At 45.2% G+C, this 27,561-nt stretch overlaps 1 protein-coding gene across 1 annotated transcript in view; it reads left to right on the forward strand.

The window, feature by feature from the left end:
• MYBBP1A (MYB binding protein 1a) overlaps nucleotides 1-27,561 on the forward strand; it is a 62,171-nt gene that overhangs the window by 25,408 nt on the left and 9,202 nt on the right. Inside the window, exon 24 of the mRNA XM_054847743.1 lies at nucleotides 20,916-21,029. Coding sequence (XP_054703718.1) covers nucleotides 20,916-21,029 — 114 coding nt within the window. The remainder of the gene's footprint in view (nucleotides 1-20,915; nucleotides 21,030-27,561) is intronic.

Below are 27,561 nucleotides of genomic sequence, written 5' to 3' on the forward strand. Positions count from 1 at the left end.
CCTTGATTGCTTTCTCGTTGGCAAGATGTTCCTCTGTATTAATGCAGTGTGTTGTAATCCTTGCCTCCTAATGCTAACTCAAGGTTAGCGTCTTGAGTCTGTTCTGCGCCTTGCCAGCTGTCCTGCGTTTTCTAGGCCACGTGCTTTTGTGTCTAATTTAAAACCACCTGTGCTATAGATCCGATTTTTGATGGTTGATTGCATGTGCCTGACTAACACAAAATTGGAGGAACCTTATCAATAAAACATTGCGGGGTGACTGCACAGCTCACTGTCGGATGAGCAGAGAACGAGCCCTGTCTGGATTTTCACTGCAGTGGTGGTGCCTTCCGCGCAGTTCATAACCAAAACCCCTTTAGGCCAACAGCACCGTGTCTCCAACTTTCCCACCTCCTCGCTGTAACACGCATCTGTCCCCTGCAGAAGTGCATCCCTGATTGACCTTTCTGTTTCATAAATATCTGGTTTATTGTTTCTGATCATTGGAGGGAATGCGAAGGGCTAGGTATGTGTTTACTGTAAGGCCGCTTTACCTTGTCAGTGTAAATTGCATTTCAGGCTCTTTTACCCAACAGGAGTTAAACAAGAACAAAAAAAAAAAAAAAGAGTGAATTAAGCTATTAGTAATTCCAGTGGATAGAAATAAGGATGTGTTACACAAATAACAAAGAAATTAATTGTAAGGCACATACTTGATCCTATCCTCAAGAGACCAAAACAGCAGCATCCCAAGCAGACAGCTTCATTTATGTGGGTATCTTTGATTCTCCACAGGGAATAGCATTGTCCTTCTTTCAGGGCTTCCACAGTTATCTGCTCAAGCTTTGTTTCCAGAGCTTGTTTATCTGTGGGTGGGAGGAGTAGGGGAGGATGTGCAGTGTGCTGTGTGGGAGAGACCGGATAGAGAGCATGGATAGACCACTGTTTAAACAAAGGCAACATGGAGGGTAAGCTGTGTAAAGCCTGTGGAGTTTGGAGCTGCAGCTTTATGGTTTTTTTGCAAACTGCTTCCTTTTCAGGAATTCTGGCTTTCCTTCATCACATGCCCAATTTGCCAGGCTTTCAATTAAACTTTCCCGCTGATTCTCAATGCAAACGTGCTTTGGTGGTATCCTCGGGGGTAGAGTAGGGGGCAAGCTAGATGGGGGAGTAGAGTAGGGGGCAAGCTAGATGGGTGTATGTGGCAAAGCGATGTCGTGGGAGAAGCAGGGGGATAACCTCTGGAGTCTGTGCAGCTCCTGGCAGCCTCTGGGGGAGTGGGGGTGGAAGGGCTCAGCTACCAAAAGGGCTGTCTGAACTCAGAGTCCTGAGGACACCAAAGGTCTCTTGATACCCTGAATTTGGCCAGCCTCAATGGGAAAGAGGCACGTGGGGTACTGTCCCATTTTCAGCCCCTGAGTATTTGCCTCTGATCATTAAACTAGCCTAGTCCCAGAGACATGAGGCTTAATTCCCCTTCAAACACTCCTGTAATTAATGCTGATCGTTCTGGCTATGCCTGCTGCGCCTGTGTGAACAGCTAATCCCACTGTGATTTTGACTTCTTGGCTGCGGAAAGCCCTTTGGCAGGGAGTGCTCAGGGAGTGCTGGTGGGGAGAGCCGTGCCCTGCACGGGAAGGTGGAGGATCAGAGCTCTGGCCAGGAGTCTTGTGGCAGTGAACCCTGGGGCTCTGGCCAAGGGGTAGGAGAAGCAGACACACCTTCAGGTTGGGTTTTTAGATAGTTTTGAACAGAGGGAAAAGTGGTTCCTAAGGAGGATGTAAGGAGGGGTGTTCTTTCCTCCTCATGCGCATGCCTGGGAGTTTGTGAGAGCAGCATGGAGGTCTGTTTCATCTCTCCTCTCAGCCAGCCTGGTCCCCAAGGGTTTAAAGGCCTTTAAGGCAAGATCTTTTGGCCACTGGCATACGTGTCCAGCTCTTACTTCAGGGGTCTCTGCTCTTACTGGGGCCTCTAGTGTAAAGTCGGACTTGGTCACTAAGTGATGGCCCTGGTTGAGGTGATTAGTAGCTCAGTAAGCCATGCTGGACCTGCCTGGGCTCTTGTTGAGAAATGGCAAACCTGAGCTGCATGTGAAATGTTGTTCCTGTGCCTTCTGTTGTACGCTGCTGCAAGGCTGTCCAACTCAATTTCTGGGTGGCTGTAACAGATAGAGGATCCTCTAGGAAACGCAGGAGCTGTTCAAATGCCGCTCAGCTGGCATTGGCTTGGAGAGGAGCAGTCCGGCTGCTCCAACCCCAGCCATTTGTCCTGACCCTGGGGTCCTCGCTGTCTGGTACCCAAGTGTTCATGCAGTTATGTCGCAAAATGGATGTGAGGATGATTTGGCTGAAAACTTACTTTTCCCTTGCATACTTTTTTTTTTTTTTTTTTTTTTTTTTTTACCCTTTTTGCCATGTTAAAATTGACTTTGATCAATTCACTGGTCTTGTTGAGGGCACAGCGATAGTCAGTTGAGGGGCAGGAGTGGCTGAGTGAAAGCTGTGATTTATTTCGTCAGATGGCAGCAGTCATTAATGATGACCATTAATGATATTACGGCTTCTGTGAAGTGAGTACAAGAATAATGGAAAGCAGAGTTTGTCTGTGTGGTTCGTTGGCTGTAGCTGATGACTTGGGCAACTGGGTCTTGCGTTGCCACAGCCTTTCTGTGCATCCTGTCTCTCTGTTGCCCACCTCTAAAACCCGGAGAACATCGAACCCTCAGCAGCAGTGTTGTGTCTGTAAAGAGAGAGGTGTTTGTAGCTATCAGGTGGGTGTTATGTGCCCTTCTGGGAGGTGCATTTCTTTGCCTGTGTGATTGCTGTAGAGAAGAGTCTTTTGGAGATATCCAAAGGCGGGTGTGTCGGAGGTTGCACCTTGATGCAAAGCTTAGCAGGAAAGAAGAAAGCTTTAGAAGAAAAACTTTAGATAGTGTGACTGACATTAAGTTGGCCGTTTTCCTCTGACACTGTTCCTGCACACCTAAAGCAGCAGTAAGGTTATTCACCTCCATACTGAAGTAATTTGTGAGATAAAACGAACAGCACTTTAGGGGGTGAGAGCTCTTAAGGTAGTTTTAAACCTGGCTCACAGTGCTTGGGTTGGTAGGTTTTCCTAGCAGTAAGCTCTACCTGTATAAGGAGTTTTAAACTGGAAAGGTGAATTTGCAGTGGTCTTATTGAGACTGAACTTGAAACTGAAGCTTGTACATGTGGCCAAGTTCTGTTCCTCTGATGTTACTTACTCCTGGAGTGCGGATGCCTGCAGGAGACAGTAATGCAGCAGTTTCCCTGGAAAAGGAAAGAGCTGGAGAGGCTGGTGTCATTTGTGAGTGGGGGAAGGAAGGGCAAGGGATGCTTGACCAGGGAAGGGGATTGTCATCCCACCCTGAATTCACTTAGTACCTGTTTAAACCTATACATCAGAAGGATACAAGATGAAGATCTGTGACAGTGGATCTGCAAAATCACCCTGTTTCAGGCAGTTCATGCATCTGAGCTCGACCTCTCACTTTTTGTGAGACCACACTGACTGCAGGACGCTATGAATTGTATTCTGCCAGTTCAAATGCACTGCGACTCGGGCAGCTGGTGCTTTGAACGCTCGGTGTTACCTGGTGGCTGGCCTATTTTTCCAACTCTGCATTTCTTGAAGTGTGGAGCTGAAAAAGAAAGATTGCTGTCCCAACGGTGCCTGTATGCAAGTTAAAATGCTTCAGGCTTTTAAAAAATGAACACACTAACATTTGGATGTCTTTCATTTATTGAACTGAGAAAACTGGTGGGTTTTTCTGTGTTGGTTTTTTTTATTTTATTATTACAGTAGCAGTTGGGATCTTTTTCCTAAACTCTTGTTGATCCTTGCTTTCCCATATGTATAAGTTAAACCAACATATAACTTAAAGCTGCACTGTCTTCTCAGAACATTGCTTCCTCATGCCTGTGGTGTGTTCTTGCACTGTTGTCTACTGTAGAAAGGAGTAGGTAGAAATTGTGTGAAATCACTGCGTTGTAAGCAGCTACTACGAAGCTTTTCAAGAGGATCTTTAGTGTGTGAGAAGTGCTATAGGTAAAAAAGAGAGAAGGTGGTAAAGAATGAAATTTTTGGGGTAGTCTAATTCAGCTTGTTGGATGCAGTTCTGAGGACTGAGGTCCTGAAAATCAGTCACGCTAACAATGACCTTGTACTTCTGTATTGGCCAGCAGAAATGTCTTCAGTGGTAGGAAAATGGGACCAGTGCACACATCACAATGTTTTTGTACATATAGGCAGATTTGATAGCTTTCTCTTACCAAGAACGTGCTTACACCTGAGTAAAGAGTAGCTAGCATCCCATACCTGCATGCATACCTGCATACGTACATGTGCTATAAGCTCAGATGACAGCTAGGGATATAGTCCTCAATGATGAGACTGGTATGGGAAAAGGACAAGTCATCAAAAATGGAGCTTGTGTTATACCTTTGAGTTGACCTAGTGCTAATGAATCGCATTAAGCTTCTGGCACAGATGATCCCATTGGCAGCACAAAGCCTTGCAGTTAGCTGAGCAGAATGTGTGTGGTGCTAGTGGGTTGGGGGGAATTGTGCTGTTTTGTTGACTGAGGATGTTGCTGTCTGTCTGATGCCTTCCACAAGCACTAAACACATTCTTTTAAATTCTGTTTAGAAAAAAAATGTGTGTGAGCTCGTTCTCGATTCCTCCTTTCTTAATGCAATTTGATCTTACTACTGCAATTGTTTTCCAAGAGACCTTGACCTTCAAATTACTTCCTTGTGCCTTGTTTCGGTGGGTGCAGTGTTGCTTTTTCAATACGCACAAAAGGCTTGTTTTTTTGGCTTGTGCTGATGGAGTGTAAACCGGGGATCAAGATGTGTTTAATTTAATGATTGTTGCATGACTCAGCTACATACCAGAACCCTCCTGAGCCTTAGGTGAGGAATGTCTTCCTGGTTTATTTTTAGCAACATCAGTATGATGAGCATAGCTACAGTAACATCTAGTTCTGTAACTGCGTGTGGTCTTGGGCTGTCCCTCTGCTGCTGCACAAACCCCTCGGTGGTGCGTTGTTAATTGTGGTGAGGTTCTTACTGCAGTGGCCCCGACGTTCTGACGCAAGCTGGGGCTGCCAGAGCACTGGATGAGTCCGTGAACTAATGCTTCTGCCCTAAAAACTTACCCTGTTATTCTGAGGATCAGGTGAAGAAGGAAAACGTGTGGCTGGTTGCATTGCAGTACCCAGGCTTACTGCTGATGCAGGCTTCTCCGGCAAAGGCATGCTCCAAGTGCCAGCTCTGAACTGGAAACAGGCTGAAGCACAGCCTCTCTGGAAGCCTGGACTGGAACAGCCATGCTTTTCCCTAAGAAATCCAGCTTGTTGACCAGCGATATTGGAAGCACTTTGGAAAGGAAAACTAGTAAATGAAATATCTGCTGCTGCCAGGAATAAGGTGGTGTCCCCGTCTCACTTGTGCTGGCAGACACTTAGACCACTTCTAGTCTGTTTTTCCTAGGGTTTATGCAACTGATTTGATACCTGGCCCTTGTTTTTTTCCTTTGGGAAGGACACTAGGAGTGTACATTTCAACACAATTACTAAGAGCCTTTGCAGTTATTTTTGTACTGTGGTCACACATCAGTTTGAATACATTCCTGTCTTCTTATTTACATTTAAAGCTATATTGATTGAGGATGTTATAGTAGCTGGGAGCATAATGATGCTATATTTGTTTATTTTCTGTGATTTGGCTAGAACTCTGCAAAGCCAATGTAAGTGCAGAGCTGTCGTGAAACTAATAAAAGTCATTTTACTTAGTGTGGAGATGAGAATGGGCACTGAGACAGAGTTCAAAATGTCATCTTATGTCATATAGATTCATTAATATTTCAAAATGTGTTTTCATAAAGCAGTCTGTGACAAGGAACCCTTTAAGATCTATCTAATAGAGAGTGTATTTTAGGTAAGTCGCTAATTAATCTCGGTGCTTTGGCAGTCTCCCCAAAGGGATCAAACATATATAGACATAATTTTACAGAACTGAAGCAATTCTGTGCCAGAGCTGCCATCACCAGAAGAGTAAAATATGATCTCAGAGTCCTGCCAAAGAGGTCTTGGCTGGTTGACAGTTCTTCTTCTGAACGGTTTATGTTCTATGTAAATATCCAAGTTAAAAAGTAATTAAACTTTAATACAGCAAGAACAGTAAAAGCACCGCAAAGCATCAGAAGCCAGCACCCCTCTGTGTCTGTGTGTGGGAGTATTCCTCCTCGTGCTGTGATAGATGAATGGATCACTACATTAATGCACCGTGCCTTGTCTGCATCCTCACAGAGAGTTGCCAGCAGGTGGTATAGGAAGAACTTGTTATGGAATATTTTGCATAAGCTGTTCTAATAATGAAGCAAAATAAACCTCCCCAGATAAGTACCAGCACCAGTTCGGCTCTACCTCCTTGGCATCAGAAATGAGAATGGGGCTGCTGGTGCTGGCTAAGCAATCAGCCATGACTGACAGGTACCAGTCCTTCAAAGCGTCCTCCAGCCCCTCGGCAGAGGTGGGACACGCTGCATCCTCCGTAGAGGTGTCACTAGTGGGAGGCCTCATCCCAGGATCCGGCTGAGGTGAGCAGACCTTCAGAGGGTGAGTTACCCACAGGCAGCGATGGCTTCTCATGTGATACAGGATTAGAGTGTGTAGGATTACAGAGCTGCCTGCAGACGTCTTCCTTGTTGTCTTCCTCTGTTCGGTATGCTCCCTCTCTCCAATGAAGAGAAATCATTTGCAGCTGGAAAACGTTTGTCAAACTGACGTGCTTTGCCTCCAGTGTCCTGCTCCTGTTCCTGTTTTTGTTTTGTGTAAGGAGGTGGTCAAGGAGAATCTGTTTTGCAAGGAAAAGCTGAACGATGAGTGGGCTCTTGCACATTTTTGAGCTATCTGATCGTGAGCCAGCAAAACCCCGTGACATGTACTAGCTCTAGGTATGTAAACTGTCCTTCTGAAGTCGAAGGGGTAACAGTTGAATGCTTAAGTGCTTTTCTGGGTCAGGGCCAGAGCACTCTACATTTTTGTGTTGAGATTTTTAATTCCTAGACCTTTAGGATGGGTGTGGATGTAGGTTATTGCATCCCAACCTTTCATTTTTGAGAGTGTCTCTTGTATTGGGAGAGCTCAAACAAAGCTATCTTCCTTTGGTGAGTTGGAGGGCATGGACAGCATCTATAAATAGGCTCTGATGTTCTTCAGAAAGGTGTCTGATGCCATAGTAAAATGTCGTGCACTCTGATGACCTGCTTTATAAGCCATGTTTCTCTCTCCCTTTCCTCTCACTTGTGTGAGATGGTTGAAAATTTAAAAAGATCTGTTTAAATTTTTCAGGTCCTCCTGACTGCATTTAAGCTGAGTGCTTGAAATCCCATGGCATGAGTTTTTGCATTGAGGACTTTGTGTGCTCGTGGTGTATTTTGGTTGAACAAGGGACCCTGTCACTGAGTCTGCAAGGTCTCCTTGGAGCGTCACGCACGATGTTCGCTGTTCATGTTTATTTTTCCTGTCTATTATGGGGTTTTTGTTGTATTTCTTGGTGCCTTTTAATGGCCCCCTGTGTCTTTTGCAAAAAGTGTCTAGCAGATAGATGCCTGCATCGACCATATACACATCCGTAACGATACCAGGCATTAATTGACTGGCACAGAGAAACTGCCCTGTTAGCAGTCCCAGTCTTTATATTCCACCGTACTCCGTGCAGCACAAACAGAACACGAAAAAGCTCCTACTTGCCTCTTTATTCTGCTTCTGGAGAGATAGACTGTGTTTATTCTGCTCACTGCTGTTCAGCTGATTGTGTCGATGATCATGTAGCAAATCCTCAGTAATGGAAGAAACATTCTGGTTTGTTGCTGGGAAGAAATAAGAAAATTAAAAGGTCACATACGGTTTAGTTGTTGCTGTAGACACAGCTGCTGGCAAGAGCTATCCAAGGTTGGGACTGAACAGCAGCATTAACAGCCCTGCATATCGGATGGACTTGCTGAGTTAGATATATACCATATTGCAGTGATTTTTTTCAAGACTGAGTAATTTCCTAGCCTACTAAATTAAACTTGCCATCTGACACATGGGGAGTTGATAGTTTTTAAAAAGAGAGTGAACCACCCAAGTGTGTTCTGCTCAGCCTGACAAACATAGCCCCTTTGACAATTTGATGAGTAGATATTTGTGTAGAGCAAATGGGAAAAGTTTGCTTGGAGGCAAGGTCATTGCCATGTATTTAATAACAGCATAACAAAAACAGGAGGGGAAGAAATGTCTGTGGTTGTGATGAAATTAGTGACTGTCTCAGTCATATAGGCTCGAGTTATATTCATGCTACAAAACATCATAAAAACATCAGGATAGAATCCTGTTTTGTTGAAGTTTTGGGTAATGATTTTTGCGGTGTTTACAGTGGGCTGCTGGATCTTGGTTTGGAAATACTAGCAAGTGTGTTGGAAGGGTGTTTTGTTGGCAAGTGAAGAAAGATTAGGGCTTCTGCAGCGTAAAATGAAATGGCAGCCTGGTCTCTATTCACTGGCAAGGATGCTCTTAAGAGTTTGTGTAGAAAGTAGTAGGTCCGTTTTTGTTGTTGTTTGCGGGTGGGGAAGGAATGGGGTTTGGGTGCTTCTGTTTTCCCTTTGCATGTATGAAAATGTCGCTCTGCAAAAGCTAAAGCACAGGAAAGGAGCTGGCAGGATTTCTCAGCCACCTCCCAGCAGAATAGGGTCTCAAGCCACGTCCCTCTCCCCAAGGGCAATGTGCAGTCTGTCCTGACAGTGGATTCTGCAAAATGAAAAGGTCTGCTGGCGAGCATCCGAACCGATGAATCTACAAATTCAACCCAGTACAATTTCCAACTTTTTATTTTTTTTACTTAGAAATGCTGTTTATTTCACTGTTCCAAGCTAACAATTTTACTGACGTGTGAGTACTTTTTTTATACTGCTTGAAAGCTAAACTTCAATAGTTGATGTTTGAGTGAATTGGAATTCTAATTTCTCATTATCTGCTGATAAATGTTCTCAAAAGATGAAAACCTTTGTCCTTGCAACATCAAGACTGGTCTAGTGAATCGGGGACAGCAGCTAAAAGGCACACAGTGCCTAGGCAACATGGGTTTTTTTCTGAATGCGTACTGCCTTTAAATCTCCTAAATTATTAAATTTGACTTTAGCAAAGTCTCTTTAAATAGGCTGCATTATGCGGTAGCTGCCTTCTGAAAAGCCTAAAGAAAATCCCATTGCATGTCTCTCCTGAATTGAGGAAAATTGGCTTTGTTGTGCAGAGGAGACATCTGACATAGAAAGCGTTGGGAGGAGCAGGACAGGTTTGGGGGGACAGGAGGGGACAGGTTTGGTTTTGGTCTTACCAAGTGTGCAAATAACTGCAGGGATCAGTGCAGCTTCTTGAAGTTTGATAATACAATGTGTATGTGTGTAAAATAAAAATTGACAAAAATGAAAGCTGTAGGGATAGGTTGTGTTTTGGGTTTTTTTTCCCCCAAGAAGAAAGCCAGGATCGAGAGAAAGGATAGTGCCCCAGATGATTTTGCAAGAGGTTTCTTGATATTTGGTAATGTTTCTTTGAGCCTCAGCTACTGGGATGTTCTGTGAGAATCTTTCCTTTTATTTCTTAACGAAAGGGCATTTCTTACTCTGATGTTTAGAGTGAGGAGCTTGTAAAAGCAAAGTGGAAATGCTCCAAAATAAACAGCACCATATTAAGAAACCAAATTGTCTTAGATTTATTTATTTATTAAATTGTGACGTTATTATCTTGGGAGAGAAGTGTGTTTGGGAGTGGAGAGGGAAATGGGCATATCTCCTAAATTTTTTTGTTTTGTTTTGTTTTTTTTTAATGTGGGAAGGGAGAGGCTTGGATGCGTTGCACAGAATTCGTTGCTGTTCTTTTCTCCTCTGGTCTCAGTGTGCCCCATGGTACCGATATTCCCCACCAGTGTTTCAGTCCTGTAACCGGGCATTATGGAAAGAGCAAGAAAACACCAGTGCTCCTGGGTGCTCTTCTGTGCTCTGCTACAGATTTATCTTGTGTTCTCATGGCTCGCTCAATTATGGCATCCTTTTATTTTTTCAAGAATTTAGGATAATAAGATATTGACTTTTCTTTTTTGGAGGGAAACATTAAGACTGATTGGCCTTTCTGATCTGGTAAGTGGTTACCCCTGGGAGAAATGAATCTCTGTGTTCACCAGAGCAGCGGACCAATACATGGATCGTTCCATATGGATTGCTGCGTGCTGAGGCTCTGCCGGCTGGCCTCTGGTGAAAGGGCAGCACAAGGTAGATAGTATTTTCCCCAGCCCTGAATGCTCACTACCTCTATCTTTGTTGTACGCGAGTGAAACATTCACAACTAGTATCTAACGCCATCAGCCAGGCCTGGCCCGGGGGTCCAGTGGGTTATTTTATATGTTCCTTGTTTTGACTGCCCAGACGTCCTGCAGACCCTTCATCTCGGGCAGAAAGCCTGCCAGCAAAGCCCAGTATTTAATGTGCAGGCATCCTCTGAAAAATCACGGTGTCAAATCTCCCTGTGTGCACTGACTCATCTCTACTGCCTTGAAAATCTAGCAACATCTTATTTCTGTCACTAGTTCTTGTTAGATTGTGGTGACCCTAGGAGGGAGCTTTGATTTTTATTTTTAATTATTTTTTCATGGGTTTTTCCCCCCTCCTTTCCCAGCTGCCAGCGGAACAGTGCTGAAGGAAGCAGCCATACGCGTGCCCGCTTGTATCGTGCATGAACATCCCGTTGCAGTGAGCAGGCTCTCGCGAATGGGCTCCTCTGCTTGGGCAAGGGCAAGATGAGGCTTTCGCTCTGACAAGAGCATCCTCCAGAGCACTGTTTGCAGAGGAACCAAGCATGGAAAAAAATCCACTCCTCAGCAGCAGTGGAGAGAACGTGATTTGCAGAAGCCCTGGTTAAACAAATTAAGTAATGATGTTTTAGGGCATGAAGAAACCTGTATGCAAGTGAATACTGTATATCTGCCCGGGTCTGCAGGCAGGCTGCCCCAGTGTCTTGACTGCTAGTCCTGGCTTTTCTGCTGGCTCAAGTACATTTACAAAACCATCCTGTTGTGACTTTGTCAGTGAAGGCAATGACTATTTTTACCTGTAGGGCTAAGGCTGACATAACTCGTGTAGGTGCAGCTGCATTATATAAAGGTGGTTTCTGTAGGGTGTAGCTCATTCCACATTTTCAGCCAGATTGAGCGGTGGTGGTTTAAGTACTTGTGTCTTGCAATGGCTGTTTTCGTGTTGTGGAGGAGGAGGATGCGCCAGCGTAGCTAATGTGATAAAACTTTCTGTAGTACAGACGAGTACTCAGCAGCAGCAGAATGAAGTTAACAGCCCATCTGATCGATGCGACAGCTGCTGTTCAGCGCCTTGGGAATAGTAGTAGAATTGTATAGATTTCTTAACTTCTCGTTGCTGCTGCTTAAAGCAGGACATCTGAGCCACGGGTGAAGAGGTTTATGAAGGATAATAAAGAGGAGAGGGGAGTCAGCAGGAGGGGTAGAAAGATGGAGATTTCTTCACAGTCAGTTTTGTCTCAATTGCTGTCTTCCAGGGAGCTTTGTTCTTTTTCAGTAAGCAAGGTAGTAAAACCTCAAATCCCAAAACAGAGCTTCCAAAGTGGGGACCGAGATCTGAGTGTAGCACCACATCCTCTGCATTTGGTTTTCCCCTTCTTGCAGGTGTTCTACCAAGAGAATTCCACCATCCCTGAGTCATTGGCGTTGAGCCTTTCTCATGGAGGCAAGACCCAATTTGCCCGCAACTGAAGGGACTTAACACTCTACCCAGTAGGTGACGAGCCAGTGATCGCTTTTCCATTTTTTCCATTCCTGAGGTAGCGACCGGGAAGTTGGTCCACGCTAGGAATTACTGGGGTTGTATGTTACAGCAGCTTAAGAGGACACACAAACCCTTGTGTTTGCAAACTGCTGTTCAGCTTGTTTAGAAGCTAGCTAGAGAGAGGGATGTTGGCTGTTTCAGAGGTTTCAAAATAAAAATTAACATTAAAAAACCCCACAAACCCAACAGAGTTCATTGATAGTTTTTTTGCACTCAAGAAGGCCTAAACAGATCATCTACATGATGATGATCAAATGAGGAAAATGTGTCTCGTGTGACAATTATTTTCAATGTGCTAATATGCAAGCTGTTGTGAGTTGTTTAAAGGTTCCTGGATGGAAAGCATCCTGCCGTATCTCTGGAAATCTACTTTTTTACTAGGAAGGAAGAACAGGTACAATCTACTTTGCATGAAACTGCGTTGCAGTGCACGTTGGCTTATTCTGAAACACTGAAAATTGCAAGAGCTTGATGACCTAGGATGTTTGGTGGGAGTACACTGAGTAAGATTGCCTTTCTCATCCAAGGTTGTAAAATGTGATTTAGGTGTCACTTAAATGCTTTACATGTTGTAATTAACTAGCCTTGCAAATTTTTTCTCATCCATTTGTCGCAGGAACTTAAATTAAGCTGTAAAATATAATTTGTTTTGTTCACTTTTTGGCAAGGAGAATTTTGTTCCAGGGCTCGTAAATCTCCTATTTGGTGTCTTTTTGGCGAGGCGAGACCAAGAGGGGGCTGGGACGAAACTCCTCTCTGTCCCAGAGCTCGGGGTGTGGGTGCAGGGAAGGAGCGGCGGGTGGTGGTTGATGGGTGGGGGGTTTCTGATCAGCGTTTACTTCTGCTGCATTTTTGTGCCTTGTCTGTTCCTGGAGGCAGGATGGCAGATTTGCAGACTTGAAAACTGGCGTCTGGTAGTCCAACTTCTGTGCTGGCCAAATTGGATCCTGCTCACGTTCTGCCTACCTCAGACAACAGTATTGGACCTTGTCAAGGCTGGCTGAGGAAACGTCTTGAAAGAGCCAATTCATTAGTCTGAAGACACTGGATTGTAGCAGGAAATATTGAATTCAGCTCCTGAGCCAGATGATCGTGCAGGAGAGATTCTCGTGGTCTTTCCTGGGCCAGCATGAGCTGTCTCTGACTGCTCGCGGGCACCAGGAGTCCATGTAGTGACGGACAACACGGTTTTCCTGCTGAGAGCCGGCTGCGGAGCCCCGGCACAGTGCTGTGGCAGTGCTGTCACACAGCCCTGCTTTGCCCGCGTCCCTGCGTGCAACGGGCCCTGCAGACAGGAGCTCTCGCAGGAGGCTTCCGCGTGCTGGCTGCTGCAGCGTGGTGCATGGCAGGGCTTCGAGCTCCACTTGACCCTGGCAACGTCTCTGGAGGCAGCCAGGAACAAGGGGCAGGAGGGGCACTGCCTGGGTCCCTTCATCAGAGGGGACAACAGGGTAAATTTGGGGTAGATGTCTGATTTATGATGCTGCCTCGGAGCATTGGCAGCACGTTTTTAAACCAAGAAATAGTTACGGAGATGCTCAGGTGTCCTGGCACGGGCAGTGCTGCATAACCAAACGTGCCAGCCCTGGTGTCGTAACGGTCGTATTTACCCCCGAAGGTGCTGGCACTTGCCACCCCGAAACCTTTTAGATAGTGGCTAAATGAGAACCTTGGCTTCACCGCTTGTGTGCGCCTTGTTTCAGCAGTGCTGAGGAGGTTAAAAATTAACTTTTGTTCTCAAAAATAGTTTTCTTAAGCCATCGCCAGGGCTTTGCCTTATCCTTCCTTCCACTTGAATTTTAAACGTATATGGAATGTGTGTGTGTGTGCTATGTGTGAAATAGTGCAGTTACAGCTTGTGGGTTGAGGAAAATTGATTTGGCAAGTGTTTCATAATCACCTCTGGTTTTCACTTTTTACATCTGAAGCCTTCGAATAAGTTTTGTATGTTTTAGGTAAGTAATGGGCATTTGATACTTGTTCAGTGAGGATACTTGTTAAGAATCTTAAAGGATAATTTTGTGTTTGTCCTTAACTTGGGAACGAGTCCTTGTTGTTTTTCCTCTTCTTGCCTCCCCCAGAGAATTTGCAGCGTGGTCCTGTTGAGGTCAACGGGCTGTGTGAAACTCCAGGCTTTAAGCTAGTCACAAGTTTAAGTCCTTACTGTCATGACAGTTCCTAGCCAAGAAAACTGTCTTGCCGGCAGTGTTGGAGTGCTCAGGCTTTTATAATTCTGATTATAGTGTGTCAAGGAACACTAGGAAACTTGCATATATGTAGCATACATTGATCCGCAGTGGCTTCTGAACAGCCTGCTGTGAATTTGCTGTACGGAACAGGGAGCACCATTGGCGTGGGCCTTGTTGTCCTTTCCCTCTCATAATTTGCCCTTTTGAATAAGCCGCTAGGCTGTTCCTAACTTGGACTCTGCCTGCCAAACCGTTATCAAACAGGCTTGTAGCTTATAGGCTCAGAAATGCTCAAATGCATGAAACAAATGTGGGAAAGAAATGAAAAGCAAGCTGTGAAACTCAAGACTGCTCTGTTGGAGCCTTCTCTCCATCCCATAACCAGTGTACGTGTAAAAATAGAGTAGTGGGAGCAGAAATGGGCATAGAGTGGCACTTGCTTCGCAGGTTTGCATGCTCTTTGTTTTCTCTTTACAAAAGCTTTGACAGTAATTAGAAGAGACTGTTGCCGTGGTGCTCTGGATGTCCTGCCCTGTAGTAATAAATGACAGGTTATTCTCCTTTAACCGTGGTCCTATAAGCTGGAGCTTGCTGTGGGTTTGGGTTTTTTTGGGGGGGGTTGTTTGTGCTTTGTGCTTTTTAAAATTTTTTTTAAAACACATAACAAATTGCAGATAGCTGAGGAATTTATTTTGTAGTTTGTCTATTTCTTAAAATTCTGAGAAGGCTTATTTAGAATTTCCCATATTCTTGGCATATGTTCTTTTACCCCAGCTTTCCTGGTAGCATTTGTCACGAATGCAGTTATGTGATTCATGTGATTGCAGTCTGAAAGGGCTTGGTAGGCGACAATTTCTAGAAGTGCAATTATTTTTTTTGCCATATCCCTGTGGTTGTAGAATAGTCTTAATGCTGAGGATGACATACTGTTTTATAACGTATGCTGGCACTGAATCAGATGTGCTGGTAGGTCAGGTTATGCTGTAGCTTTGCTGCTGTAGCGTGTATGCCAGAAGGGAGACATCAGTGCTCTGAAATACCGGTAGCCTGTGTGGTGTGATACCACCTGTATATTTTTGTCTCCTGGACTTCCAAGAGCAGTGAAATGATGATAGCACTAAAGCTCCTGATGTTTCTTCAGTTCTAAAAATATATTTGAGTTGCACAAACTTGTAATTTTCCAGGTAATGTTTTCTTTTTATTTATATATATATTTAAAGGGAAAAAGAAGTTGCTGCTATGCTGTTGCCATGCTTCATGTTGATAAAACTGTGTCCACGGTGCAAAAAATGGCATAAGCTGGGGAAAATCTATCTTGATGTCTTTGGTAAGCATTTAAACTCCCTGCTGCTTCCGTTGTAATGTGCAGGGAGGTCTGATGTAGCTCAAATACTGTCCCGGGTCAGACCTAATGAGACATTTCTGTCCTGCCATGTGCTTCAGGCAAGCCAGTTAAACTTCCTGCCTCTCTCCTGGCAGCTGGCAGTGCCATCAGGGGACTTGGAAGGGTTAATCGGCTGTAGCCTGCAAGCTGCTTTGAGATCCTCTGACAAAACGGCTGTGTGAAAACTCAGACTTGGTGTTTGGCGCGTTGCAGTGTGGGCACATCTTCGGTGTCTTGCTCCTCTGATGGTGGCAGTGGGTGACTGCTGATTGCAGTGCCTTTTCTCACGGGAGTGTGTCCGTGTGGTGTCTTTTTTCACTTGCTTGCAAAGCCACCTCCAGCCAGCCTCCTAAAACACTTTAGGACTGAGAAGAGCATTTCTTTTCACATCAGAAACGGTGTCTTCCTATTAACAGTGTGCTTTTCTTTGAAAAACAACCCTGAATTTAGGTCATGCCTTCATCTCTTCAATATCGCAAGCAGAATCTCTCCATCATTGCAAAGGCTTGTTTGGTTTTGGCTTTTCTCTTTCACAACTGCAGTGATTGAAAGACATCTTGATCTATTCCCTCCATCCAGCTCACCTGGATGGTGAGTCACCTGGATGGTGACTGGGGAGAGCTGCTCTTCTGACCTCCGTGGCTACTATGCCTGTGCTAGATACTCGCTTTCAATAGGAAGACCGTGGCTGAGTTGGTAGGGGTTAATCCATTGCTTGCCATTTTTAATAGTCAGGCTGCATGGCTCGTCCTTTGCTGCGAAGGGTAAAGGTAGGTTGTATAACCCAGCAACCTGCCGGCTTGTACTCCTTTTTAGCATCTAAATAAGGTAGGTGAGCACATCTGGGAATTACCAGCACATCTCGGTTACTGCAGGGAGCACGTTTGCTATTTCAGAAAGAAATCTCGACCGTTTACACTGAATGGCATTTTGTGTAACCATTGTAGATAAGAAAGAACTAAACAAAGCTGGCAGAAAATCACAGGGTCAGCACTGCAGTTAGTTATGTTTGTTCTTTTCTCCTACATGGACTGATAATGAGCGTTTCTACCTCATTTAGTCATATGGTTGATAGATATATGTGGGAGTGTATATATTTGTCTACTATCCCTGCTTGAATAGACTTCACATTTATTTATTTACTATTTCATGGTCTTTCTTTTTAAAAAACTGACATTAAGGAGAAAATGTTTTGATTAGGCAACTGGGTGGCTCCTAGGGCACAGGATGGGCTGCAGCATTCTCCACCCTTAATAAAAAGCTGTAATGTGGCTGTCAACTGCTTGTAACTATTCTCACACATTCTCATTTCAGAGATTGTGCATGTGGGGGGGATGACGACGTTCTCTTCTGAACCAGACCAGAGTTTGGTAGCTGGGACTCTTGGGTCTTCCTCTATTTTTGTCCATTTGTGAAGTGTTGATAATACTTGGCTCTCTCGTAGGGCTGTCACGAGCACAGCAGGCTTGATTTGGCACTGAGAAAACGCAGAGAATCCTCTATGATATTCTTGGGAACAGTATTGCTCTGGCAGCCTCCAAAATTGCCAAATGCTTGTAAGGCATTCCAAAATACCAGTGATGCTGGGGAGGGCAGGAGGGACAGGGACAGTACTGGGTAGTCGATGAGCTCCAGGTCTGTGCTGAAGTTGGTGGGAGTACTTTCTGAACTTTGAATTGCTGCTGGTCTGTGATGTGACGGTAAAATGTGCAGCTGGTCCCTGTATCATGTATAAAAGACACATCATGAACATGTTACAGGTAAATGATGGACTGTGAGAAGTTATGGGGGTTGATAGTGTTCTGATGGAAAAGATTTGAACTAGCTGGGGTGGCTTGTCTCCTCCTAAGGTGTTCCCTATGTGGCCTTGCACTTCAAAAGTCCTGGTGAGGAGGTAGGGATTGGCTGTTTGTGTAAAGTCACTGCCTCCTCTAGTGAACAGGTCCCAGCTGCTTCCGAGGAAGCTGTAAGAAAGGAGGCAGGAATCAGGCATGTGATGTGCGCATTGGGAAAGTTTCTTTTTACTACTGTTTCTTTTTTCTACTGCTCAGCAAAGAGGGGGCTCATGTCTTAGAATCCTAGAATGGTTTGGGTTGGAAGGGACCTCACAGCCCATCTAGTTCCACCCCCTGCCATGGGCAGGGACACCCTCCACTAGCCCAGGATGCCCAAAGCCTCATCCAACCTGGCCTTGAACACTGCCAGGGAGCCAGGGGCAGCCACAGCTTCTCTGGGCAACCTGTGCCAGGGCCTCACCACCCTCACGGGGAAGAATTTCTTTCTAACATCTAATCCCAATCTCCCTTCCTTCAGCTTAAACCCATTACCCCTTGTCCTGTCACAACACAAGCCAGGGGTTTGACGTTTCTCAGCCCGATGGATGAACTTGTGGCTGAAAAGCCATTGCTGAGGTCTGTTGCTTTCCAAGGTGATGTGGCAGCTGTGTCGTCCTGGTTGCTAGACTGTTTTCTCTGAGTATGCTTGCTTGTCAAGCCATCTTCTGATGACATCCAAGATCCTTTTTCACATGCTGAGAGATGCTGGGAGCGGGGTGTGATGGTTGCGCATCTCTCTAGAGCAGAAGCTTGGTGCCTCTCCTGTTTCGGTTTGAACTAGCTGAGACGGGATGGCATCAGCGGGAGCAGTGGGAAGTGCTGTTTCTTACTGGGTTTATTTACCCTTGGACTGGGATTGAAGAACTGGGTTTTAGTTTTGGTTCTGCCCCTTGATTTTTTTTTTTTTTATCCTAGCTGACTCTGCTGACAGCAGTTCCTCTCCCTGTGGTTTAACTTGATTTAACTGTGCAGTTTGCTCTGGAAAAATAGACTATACGAGAGCTACGTGTTAATCACTAGCTCTAGGAATAGAGGAGTCACGGGCTGTGTGATGAATATGATAACCTTAAACTACAGCATAGCATGGTACTGGGCACTGAGGACCTTGTAATTATTAGTGTCACGTTTGCTCTCTGACTGAGATGTTCTTAAGCCAAATTTGATTTCAGCCAGCAAACAAATCTTTTATTTTATTTTTATTCTTTCAAATGAGAAAAGTTGTTCATGCTTATTACAAAATTATCATTGGCTTAAAAAACAATCAGGAAAGACAGAATTGTGTTGAGTACAGCAATAGCAATGTTTTAATTATGTGAAACTCAAAACATATTTTCTCTTTGCTTGAATCTAATATACGGGCTGGAGGCGTGAAAGCTGTGTGTGTGACAAAATTACTGAAGAGTGATAGCGCAGCCAGGATTCTCAGGTGACTGGGTGTTTCGGCTTCCTCATTTATGACACACAGAAGGGAATGTTCAGTGGGTTTTTTTTTCCTTTCTTTTAAAATAATTTTCAAGCTTAGTGCTTACTGAGGACTAGGTCCCATCCAGGGTCTGTTCTGTCAGTCCAGCGTTTGAGTCTCGGGTCTCCAGAGCTCCTTGTTCCTTTGGGTGGCTTTGATTTCTTTCTAGTTCTTTTCCCACTGACTTGCAGACGCCCACCCGCTGCTGACTGGTACGATTGCTGAGCCGGCCCTTATCACTGTTGCCTCTGGTCCTCCGTTCGCCTCCTGAGTAAATCTGTACTCCTGAGGTACTCTCAGGATAGCTTAACAGGACCCTTCTCTGTGCTTTGCACAGTATGAATGCTTTTGTAATTGTGAAAGAAGAGGAGGTGCCTTGAGGTTTATGACCCTCCCTGAGCCTTTCAGAATGAATTATGGCCTGTCGCCTACTCCAAGGGTCACGTTCTCTTTGTAATTGCACTGAAGTGACTTTCCACTACGTTTGGTACATGCGTGCAGAGATGCCATAATTTGTTCTGTAAGACACGGCCTCTCCATAATTACAAGGAGTACGTAAGCTTGCCTGCCTCACATATGGCATTAGGGTGCTCTCTCATTAAATCAACATAAATCTTTTGATGTAGTCTTGTTGGTTCTCTGCCACATTTTCTCCCTCAAGTAAAGAACAGAATTTCTGTTTGTGAGTGAAAGCTCACTCTGTTTGGATAATTCTTTCTCTTTGTTGGTCAGTATGTGCAAACTGGAGGTAAGCTTACATAGATGTGTGACACCGCTCTGTTGTAACACAAATACAAGTGCTGGAATTACCCGGTGGGGGACCTGTGTTCAGTGTCCTGTCCCTCCCAGAAGCCTGGAGTATGTTGTATAGGAAACCCAGACCTCCTTGAGCTCGTGAGGTGTCCTGTTCAACTGCCTACAACTTTGGATGGTCTTACTGCTCTCAGGAAATCCGGGGATTTCTTCTCTTCCCTCCCTTTGAATTCTTCAGTAAATAGTTCCCTAAATATGCTCCAGTAGAAGCATGGGCACCGTGTGGCCAATTTTTAGCCTCCTGCTAGGTGTTTTCCAGGTTGCTTCCTTTGGACCCAAGGGGTATCTGGAGGCCAGGTTGGGTATCACCAGGCTGATTTTTCTCTTGAGGCGGCTCAGATTTTGATCTTGATGGTGTCTTTGATAAAGAGTTTTACAAACGCTGCTCGGTTGTTTTTTGGAGGGTGGGTTCAGTTGCTATGTGTGATTAAAAACCGGCAGCTCTTGCTTTCTTTGGATGAGATTAACTCTTGATGTAATTCCCAATGATTTTTGTTATTTATACCTGCGTTCAATTTCGGTCTGTGTGATGACAGCTAGAGGCAACGTTTTTTCTTTATATGTGGGTTGAACTTGCTCACTAAGTCCCTGCTGCTACAAAAAATTTCCCTTTAAATCCTCTAAACTATTTGCACTAATCCTCATTAGTGTGTTCTGTGCATTTCTGTCATTTGCTTGTGTTTATTGCTGCGTTTTCCTTGTACCTAAGAAAGCCTTAAAATAGGAATTCTGGAACAGAAAAGGACTTGTAAGAAGATTGCAGATTACTGTTGGTTTTCGAGTGGCTACTCTTTTCATTGCCATGTTAACGTATAAACTTAACGAGCGAGTTTGACGCCAGGGCAAGGCTGAGTGCTGCTCTGAACAGCCGTTTCCATCTAGTGTTCCTTTGAAACGAAGCATTTGCTAGCCTGCCAGCTTTTATTTTTGTTTATTCGTGCCTACCGCGCTCATCAAGGCACAGTAGAGGGTACAGTCACACAAAGGGCTGCCTGAAGACTTTTGGAGACAGAGCGATGCGCTCGGAGCAGCTACTAAAGCATGTTTTGGATACAAATGCCTAAATCTACCAGTGGCACGATCCCTCCCCTTTGACCTCCTCTTTTAAATATGTGCATTCAACCAAACCCCACCACCCTGTCTCCTGAGGAGCCACCCTGTAGGGTCTAGAGAATGTTTTCTAACCGAGCAGAATGCCTGTTGGTGAGGATATGCAGTGTCTGTAAGATGGCATTCCCTGGATGCTGTGCTCGGCCGCTTGCTTCAGCGGGTATTTGCATTGCTAACACCTTCCCTAGAGAGCGCCGAGTTTCACGTCTCCTCTCCCTTTTCTCTTTCAGGCCCAGGCCTGTTTGCTTCTCCAGAAGGTTCTGCTACTTCCTGAACTGAAGCTCTTCATGACAGAGGAGGAGTGGGAGGAATTGATCAGAGAAAGCATCAGCCAAGTGACAGAGGTAACAAGCTTCAACATGTTAAATGTATAGATAGCACCTAATGGGTGCTGCATCTACCAGGGCAATGCTCGTTCCCAGCTGGGGCTGGAGTCTGTGGCTGTGCTCGGCTTAACTGATCGTAGGGGGGTTGTGCCTGCTTGCACCTGGTCTGAGCAGTGTCCCCCAGGATTCCAGCATTCTCGTAACACCGCTGTTCAGGTGTATTTTCACAGAGTGCAAGAAACGTGCCTGGTACAGCTCAGCGGTGCCTGCGTACAGATCCAAGGGACAGAGCTCGAGTTTTAGGGAATACACTCATGCAGATCAATTTAAGGTGGCTTTAAAAAATGAGCTTTGAATTGAAGGGTATTGTGAACATTTACTCAATTTCAGAAAATGTTACGGGAGTTCCGTACTTGAATGAACTTCAGGGCCAAAGAGACGGAGCTGAGGCGCACTAGACTCCTGACTCCTGGTGCGTCGCAGGCCTTCCGCACCAGACTCCCTTGCTAATATTGTTGATCAGGGAAGCCTTAAAGTACATTGGAAAATAATTTGTACGGAAAAAACAGTGACAGAAATTGCAGGGCTCCTGATTCAGTGGCAAGTGCGGATTGTACCTGAAGACAGTTTTTGGGTCCAGCTATTATGTAGGAGGTGATCTGTGGGAGAGGAGACTGAAGAAGCAAATGCCGTTCAATTATACTCTTGTGGATTGACATGGGGGAAACCAAGCAGCCAAATTAACGTTATGATGTGGTGACTAAACTTGATGACATGGGAGATTCCAGTCTTGGTGTTCCTACGTAACTGTAGTATTGACTTCTTTCTAAGTGTAGCTTTCATTCTTTACTTCTTTAACTGCTGGTTACATGGTAATTTAAGCCATTCTATAATTTACTGTATTGGAACAGAACGATTAGCTCTGTTTTCTTTTGTCAAGGAGGAGCAAAATCTAAGCAAGTTTAAATCCAGGAATTCAGAGGTGCTGTTTATAATTCTTGAGGAAGCAGGTAATCCTGGGTTTCATTAAATACCTTTTATTTAATGGTTACATCAGGAATCCAATGGGTGGAGTTAGGTATGATTTTATTTTCCAGCTACGTAAAACATGCCACTCCTTCCAACTCGGTCATCTCCATGTTTCTCTCTAGCAGCTGGATACCTGCAGAACTCGGTGATTCACTGGGAAACCACAAACATTTACAATGCCTTTATGTTGTTCTTGTCAGGGAAAGTTTAGCATCTTGCAACCCATCCAGTATTTTAATGAGCTTTGCCACCAAAGCTTCCTTAGTGCCTCTTATTTCTGTGGTCATCTGTGTTTAAAGAAAAATTCCTGGGAAATATTGTCAGTTTGTTTGGGCTGTCCAAGGTATACCCTGCAGGCAGGAAGCCTCCCATACTAGTAACTGGCAGTGGCATATGGGTGCTAGTTCTCTTTTTGGCCTGAAAAAGCCCTGACGTAACATTTTTACCGAGTACTGTCTTGGTGGACGTAGATGTATTGGGTTTTGTCTGCCTTCCTCCTGCTCCCCCCTTGCACTAACACAGTGCTGGTATGGCTCCTCGGAGCTGGGGCAGCTGCACGTCTTTAAATGTTGCTGTAATTACGAGGGATTAAGGACTTTATATTCCACTTAACAGTTTTGATTCATAGCCAAAGGCTGACACTTGTGCTGCAAAACTTTCTAAAGCTGCAAAAGGTATTCTGCGTCTTTTTGGTGGCACAGACGTGCTCACTTATCCGAGTAATAGCTGTAAAAACATGCAGTGGCTCTTACGGTGTAGCAGCACAATACTCCTATCATCACTGATCTCTTTTGGAGATGGTAAAAATCCCTTGTAGCAGAAGTCAGAGGCTGGAAACTGAGCAAATTTAGCATCTGTAAAAAGTATGTATTTGTCAAAGAGAGTAGTCCACCATTAAAATAACTCGCTGAAGAGTTTATTGGCTCTGAATCTCCAGGTGGAGATTTTGTCCTTGACTGAAAGAGGAGCTGCAGGTTGGGTGGCAGTTATGGGCTTGATGCTGTGGAAAATGAAGAAGTTTTATTGCCCTACCTCTAGTTGAAAGGTCTGCATTTGCTGTCATTGGCCATTCCTGCCACTATTCCTCACAACTAGCTGTTTCAAGAGGAAGAAATGGTAATGCAGAATTTTATACCTTTCTTTGACCCAGGGAGAAGTCTGAAGACCTGGGAGGGCCAGCTCTTTAACTGACTGTACTGATGTGCACTTGTAATTCAGCAGCAATATTGTTCACAAGGAACAAGGAATATTGTCACCCGAAGGCTTTGCTCTGCTCTCTGTGTCCTTGGTCAGATTTGCAGCTACGGGTCTGGTAGCTCTGGAAGCGCAGGGTTGCCATTGCAGGTGCAAGGCTGTGAGAGAGGATAGGGTGCTATTTCCTGGTGTCTGCTGCCTTATCCTGTCTCGCCTCGGTGATTGCAGTGCGTACCTGCAGATCACTTGGTCATTGCAGGGAGCCTGGGATGGTTTTAGGCAGTGATATGTGCTGGAACTGGGAAAGAAGCGATGTGACAAAACTGCGATCTTGGCTATCATTGAATTGTGTGTGCAAAACAAAGAGGCAGATGAGGGAGAATCAACGGCCAGGAACTTTAAGTGAAGAGACAGCTTCCTGAAATAGCAGCTCCGGCTGCTGCGAGGCAATGGCTCTTGTGCTTGCATAAGCTAACTTGACCTTATTTGTTCCCAAAATGTTTAAGTGTGCTTATAAAACATATATCACAGTCATGAGGGATTCACGTTTGCCGTCTCCTTGCTGTCAGTGAGACAAGTCTTGTTATCCTAGCGGGTACTTTGGAGTTGACTTGTTCTTGTGAGAGCCCTGCTTGCTGTTGGAGCTCTGGGCTTCTTCTGCTGGGTCACCTGGACAGAAAGCCTTGTCCACAAACGCTGGGACTGCAAAGGTAAGGAAGCAGAGAAATAGCTCCGGCACAGTTTTGGCCTCCCAAGTCCTAAATGGTTAATTTACACAAAGCAGAACCTTGCTACAGTTGTTCAAGTTTATTCTAATGTTGGGAGTCCAGACGACTGGGTTGTGTTTACAGGATAAAGAAATAGAGTTGCTTCACGTTGTAAACGACAGAGCTCACCTGAGATGCTAGAGCGTCTGACAGAGACTTCTTCCTCTTCGAGAGCTTTGTTCTTTTATCAGTAGGTCTCAAAGCACTTTACAAAGGAAATTCAAACCAGTGAGTTGTTGATGTAATAATAAAGAAGGTATTTTGCAGAAACCCAAGAGCTAATGCATTTAGTTTACTCAAGTCGTTCACCCTGTTTTACAGATGACACGCTTGGCTGGGAGCTGAGCCAAGAATCAAACCTGGGTCTCCTGAGCCATCCCAGAGACCCTGTTTGTGCACGGACAATCTGTTTGTTGGCATCAGAGCAGCCCGGTGTGTTGGATAGCCATCCCTGTGCCCGTGTTATCTCAGGAGGATGCTGGTTGGTGTGAGTCCAGGCTGCCTGGAGCCGTGCACGGGGGCTCGTGGCACAACCCGAGAGGTCCGGGTTCCCCGTGTCGTGCAGGGAACTGTTTGTGGGGTTTTGGTGAGGGATCTCCCTGGGCTTGCCATCCTTGTGACTCCACCAAGCGCCTCTCAGTTTGGTCTTTCAGCTCTCCTGGTTGTCTTTGTGGGCACATTTTGGTGTTTGTTCCCCTCGTTAGGTATATTTCTGTTTTCTTTCTGATATGTTATGAAACTGCTGTCTTGGCTTTAGAGTCATTCTTGAAGCTGTGCCAATTTTTTTAGTAACTCATTGACAGCTTTGGGGCAGGAAGCTCCAGGATCTGAATACATAGTTTCATTACCCTTTTTTGGTCACCCCTTTCCCAGGGACTGGCTTGCCCTCCTGAACTGAGGTGCTTTGTGTAACTCCCGATTTATGCTGAAACTCCCAGTCAGGATGTGAAAGTCAAGGAGAAGCGGGAAAGGATTTTGAGGACTATTCCAGAAAAGGTATATCTTTACGGCTGAGCTACTTGAAAACAAAACAGCTCTCAGAAAAGCTGTTGATAAAACTGCTTTCTCTGGCGTGTACACAGCAGTTTCCTGAGGGTTTCCTTTGTCTCTTGCCGTAAGTACATTGTAGGAAGGGCCCAACTTTACTATTATTTTTTCCTTTGCTTGTTTTGCCAGTGTCATATCCTGCATAAGGGACGGGCAGAGCAGATAGTGTTCAAGTTGGCTGTTTGAAGCCCAAATGGAATCAAGGCATCCTGGAATGTAAAAATGCTCACAGAATCTGAATTCGGTGAAAGACCAAAGCGCTTCCAGTCACCAGCATTGGAGACTTTCAGATACACGCACACATAATCCTACACGTGAGACACATGTGATGCCTCCTTCCACTTTGGTGGTTATGTGGACTGGGCAGGCAGCCGCTTTTCTGTAGAGAGGCGTGAACGTAGACAGACAGGATTACATGGCCTGTGCAAGGGATGGTACGGTAACCCAAGACCTCTTTTCCAAGACTCAGATAATTTGAAAGTTACTATATGCTCTCTGAAGACTTTTATTGTATGGTATTAGAGGGTTTTGTTGCTATTGTGTTGTTCAGCTAGGGATTTAAAATAACTAGCTGGAGCTACTCAGAACATGTCGGGGAGAGAGGGATATACCGTATAGCCTTCCAGTGTGGACATGCCCTTCATTTCTGAAGGGCATCACATTTGATTATCAGTGTCTTAATTTGTAGGGAGATAAATTATTAACAGTGACTTCATCAGATCTCTAAAAAAGCTGTTCTTCAGTTTTTTTCTTGAAGATTGCCTGAACTTTTATCTGTCCGTCTTTATAAATTCTTAATTCATTGCCCTTTCTCAGCCTCTTAGGTTGTAAAATGAGGCCAGTAGTGATTTAACTGATATCTTTGACGTGCTTTCAGAGTACTGGATGTCTCTGTGGAGAATTCATTCTCCTCTGTTCCCTCAGCTGTCCTGTATGGTTTTTCCCTGCTGCATTTTCATAGGGTTGAAGAAGGGAAAGAAAAAAAAAAAAAAAAGATCTTTAACTTGGGAAAGCATTGACATTTTCTGTGAGAATGGCTTCTGGATTTTTGGGCCCCTCCCTCTAGTAACAGCCAAAATAAAGATTGCAAAAAATGCCCTTTAGTTATACGCTTCAGCATGTGGGTCTGCTTAGTCCCTTACCTTCCCTCTCTCGGTCGGGGACAAGCAAAAGCTTGGTGGTTCCCTTTCCTGTGAGAGCATTTCTTGGTGACTTGTTTCTGCTAGAGATGCAAGGAAAAAAGTTTTGAACATTTATACTTTCAGTCTTCAGAAACTTAGTGAGAGAGAACGGGGGAGGGAGGAGGGATTGTTGGTGTTTGCTTTCCTCATTTAGTGCTCTCGACAGCAGGTGGGTGGTGTGAGAACCTCTCCTCGTGTGCTTGCCTACCCTGTGTACGTGGAGTTGGAAACATCTGGCTCTGTGGATGGATGGGTGCGTGGGTGGGTGGAAAGAAACTGGTGCGAAGTGGCAGACTCTTCCCTCCTCCCCTCTTTGTCTTCCGTCATTTAGCCCTAAGTTCTAGCTCGGGTTCTTCTATTGTATGGTGAACGTTGTCATGAAAGGAAGTATTTGGGGATGGCTTGTCTGGGTTTTGGGAAGCTCAGAGTTGATTCCTGGCTCTATCATGGTCTGTATGTTACTTGGCCTCTCTGAGGGAGTGATGCTGGCTTACCTCTTACCTCTTAGGAGAAATGTGAGAATAATTACAGGTGAGGCGAGGGTGCTTACATTGGATAATCACAGGAACCATGAGCATACAGAATACTAAAATACTTCATTTGGTTGTCAGTTTGTTATTAGCCTCTAAACAGCAGAGGAAGGCTGTGTCCCTCCCAGACCTCTCAGCTTACCTGTGTGTGGACGTGCGAAATCTTGTGCTTTGGCTCAGGTAATGGCCACGCGCTTGTAGGGCCCCAAACCCGCTTGCTGGACCCCTCTGGCTGTGACTCCACTGTAGGGACCTGAGCCGCAGCAGCAAAATGCCGGGTTGTGCCTCTGCTCTGGGACCCTGCGTGCAGCACGGAGCTAGGGCAGAGCTTCAGCTTTCACAGTCAGCGTGAAGGCAGCCGGCACACCGAGTTCAGACCTCTTGAGCGCTTTCTCGCCGTGACTGGGGACATTCAGTAGGGTGGAAACATCGCTGAGCTATTTGCTGCTGGAGAAGAGAGTTTACCTTAGCAACCTTGGGCTGTGCCAGGGGGTGTAAGGTCGTGCGGGGTGGGTGGAGGTATGTGTTTTGCAGAAGGCACTTGGCACTGTATTCAGCCATGAATCTGCACATTTATCTGTCAGCATCAAGTCTGTTGTGGGGGAGGAGGGGGAAGGATGGAGATAGCGCGGCGTGCGGAAAGAATGCAGGTTGGCCGGGCTTCTCCAGCTCACGGAGCAGTGATGGATCTGTCAGGCTGATCCCACGGAGGGGAAGGGCTGTTTGTTTTGAACAATGAAATGGGCTGAAGGACGTGCTGGGAATGTATAAATATTAAGTGGTGTTCAAACTTCCAGCTAGG

This window comes from Grus americana, chromosome 19 (assembly GCF_028858705.1).
Source record: "Grus americana isolate bGruAme1 chromosome 19, bGruAme1.mat, whole genome shotgun sequence".
Classification (NCBI taxonomy): domain Eukaryota; kingdom Metazoa; phylum Chordata; class Aves; order Gruiformes; family Gruidae; genus Grus; species Grus americana.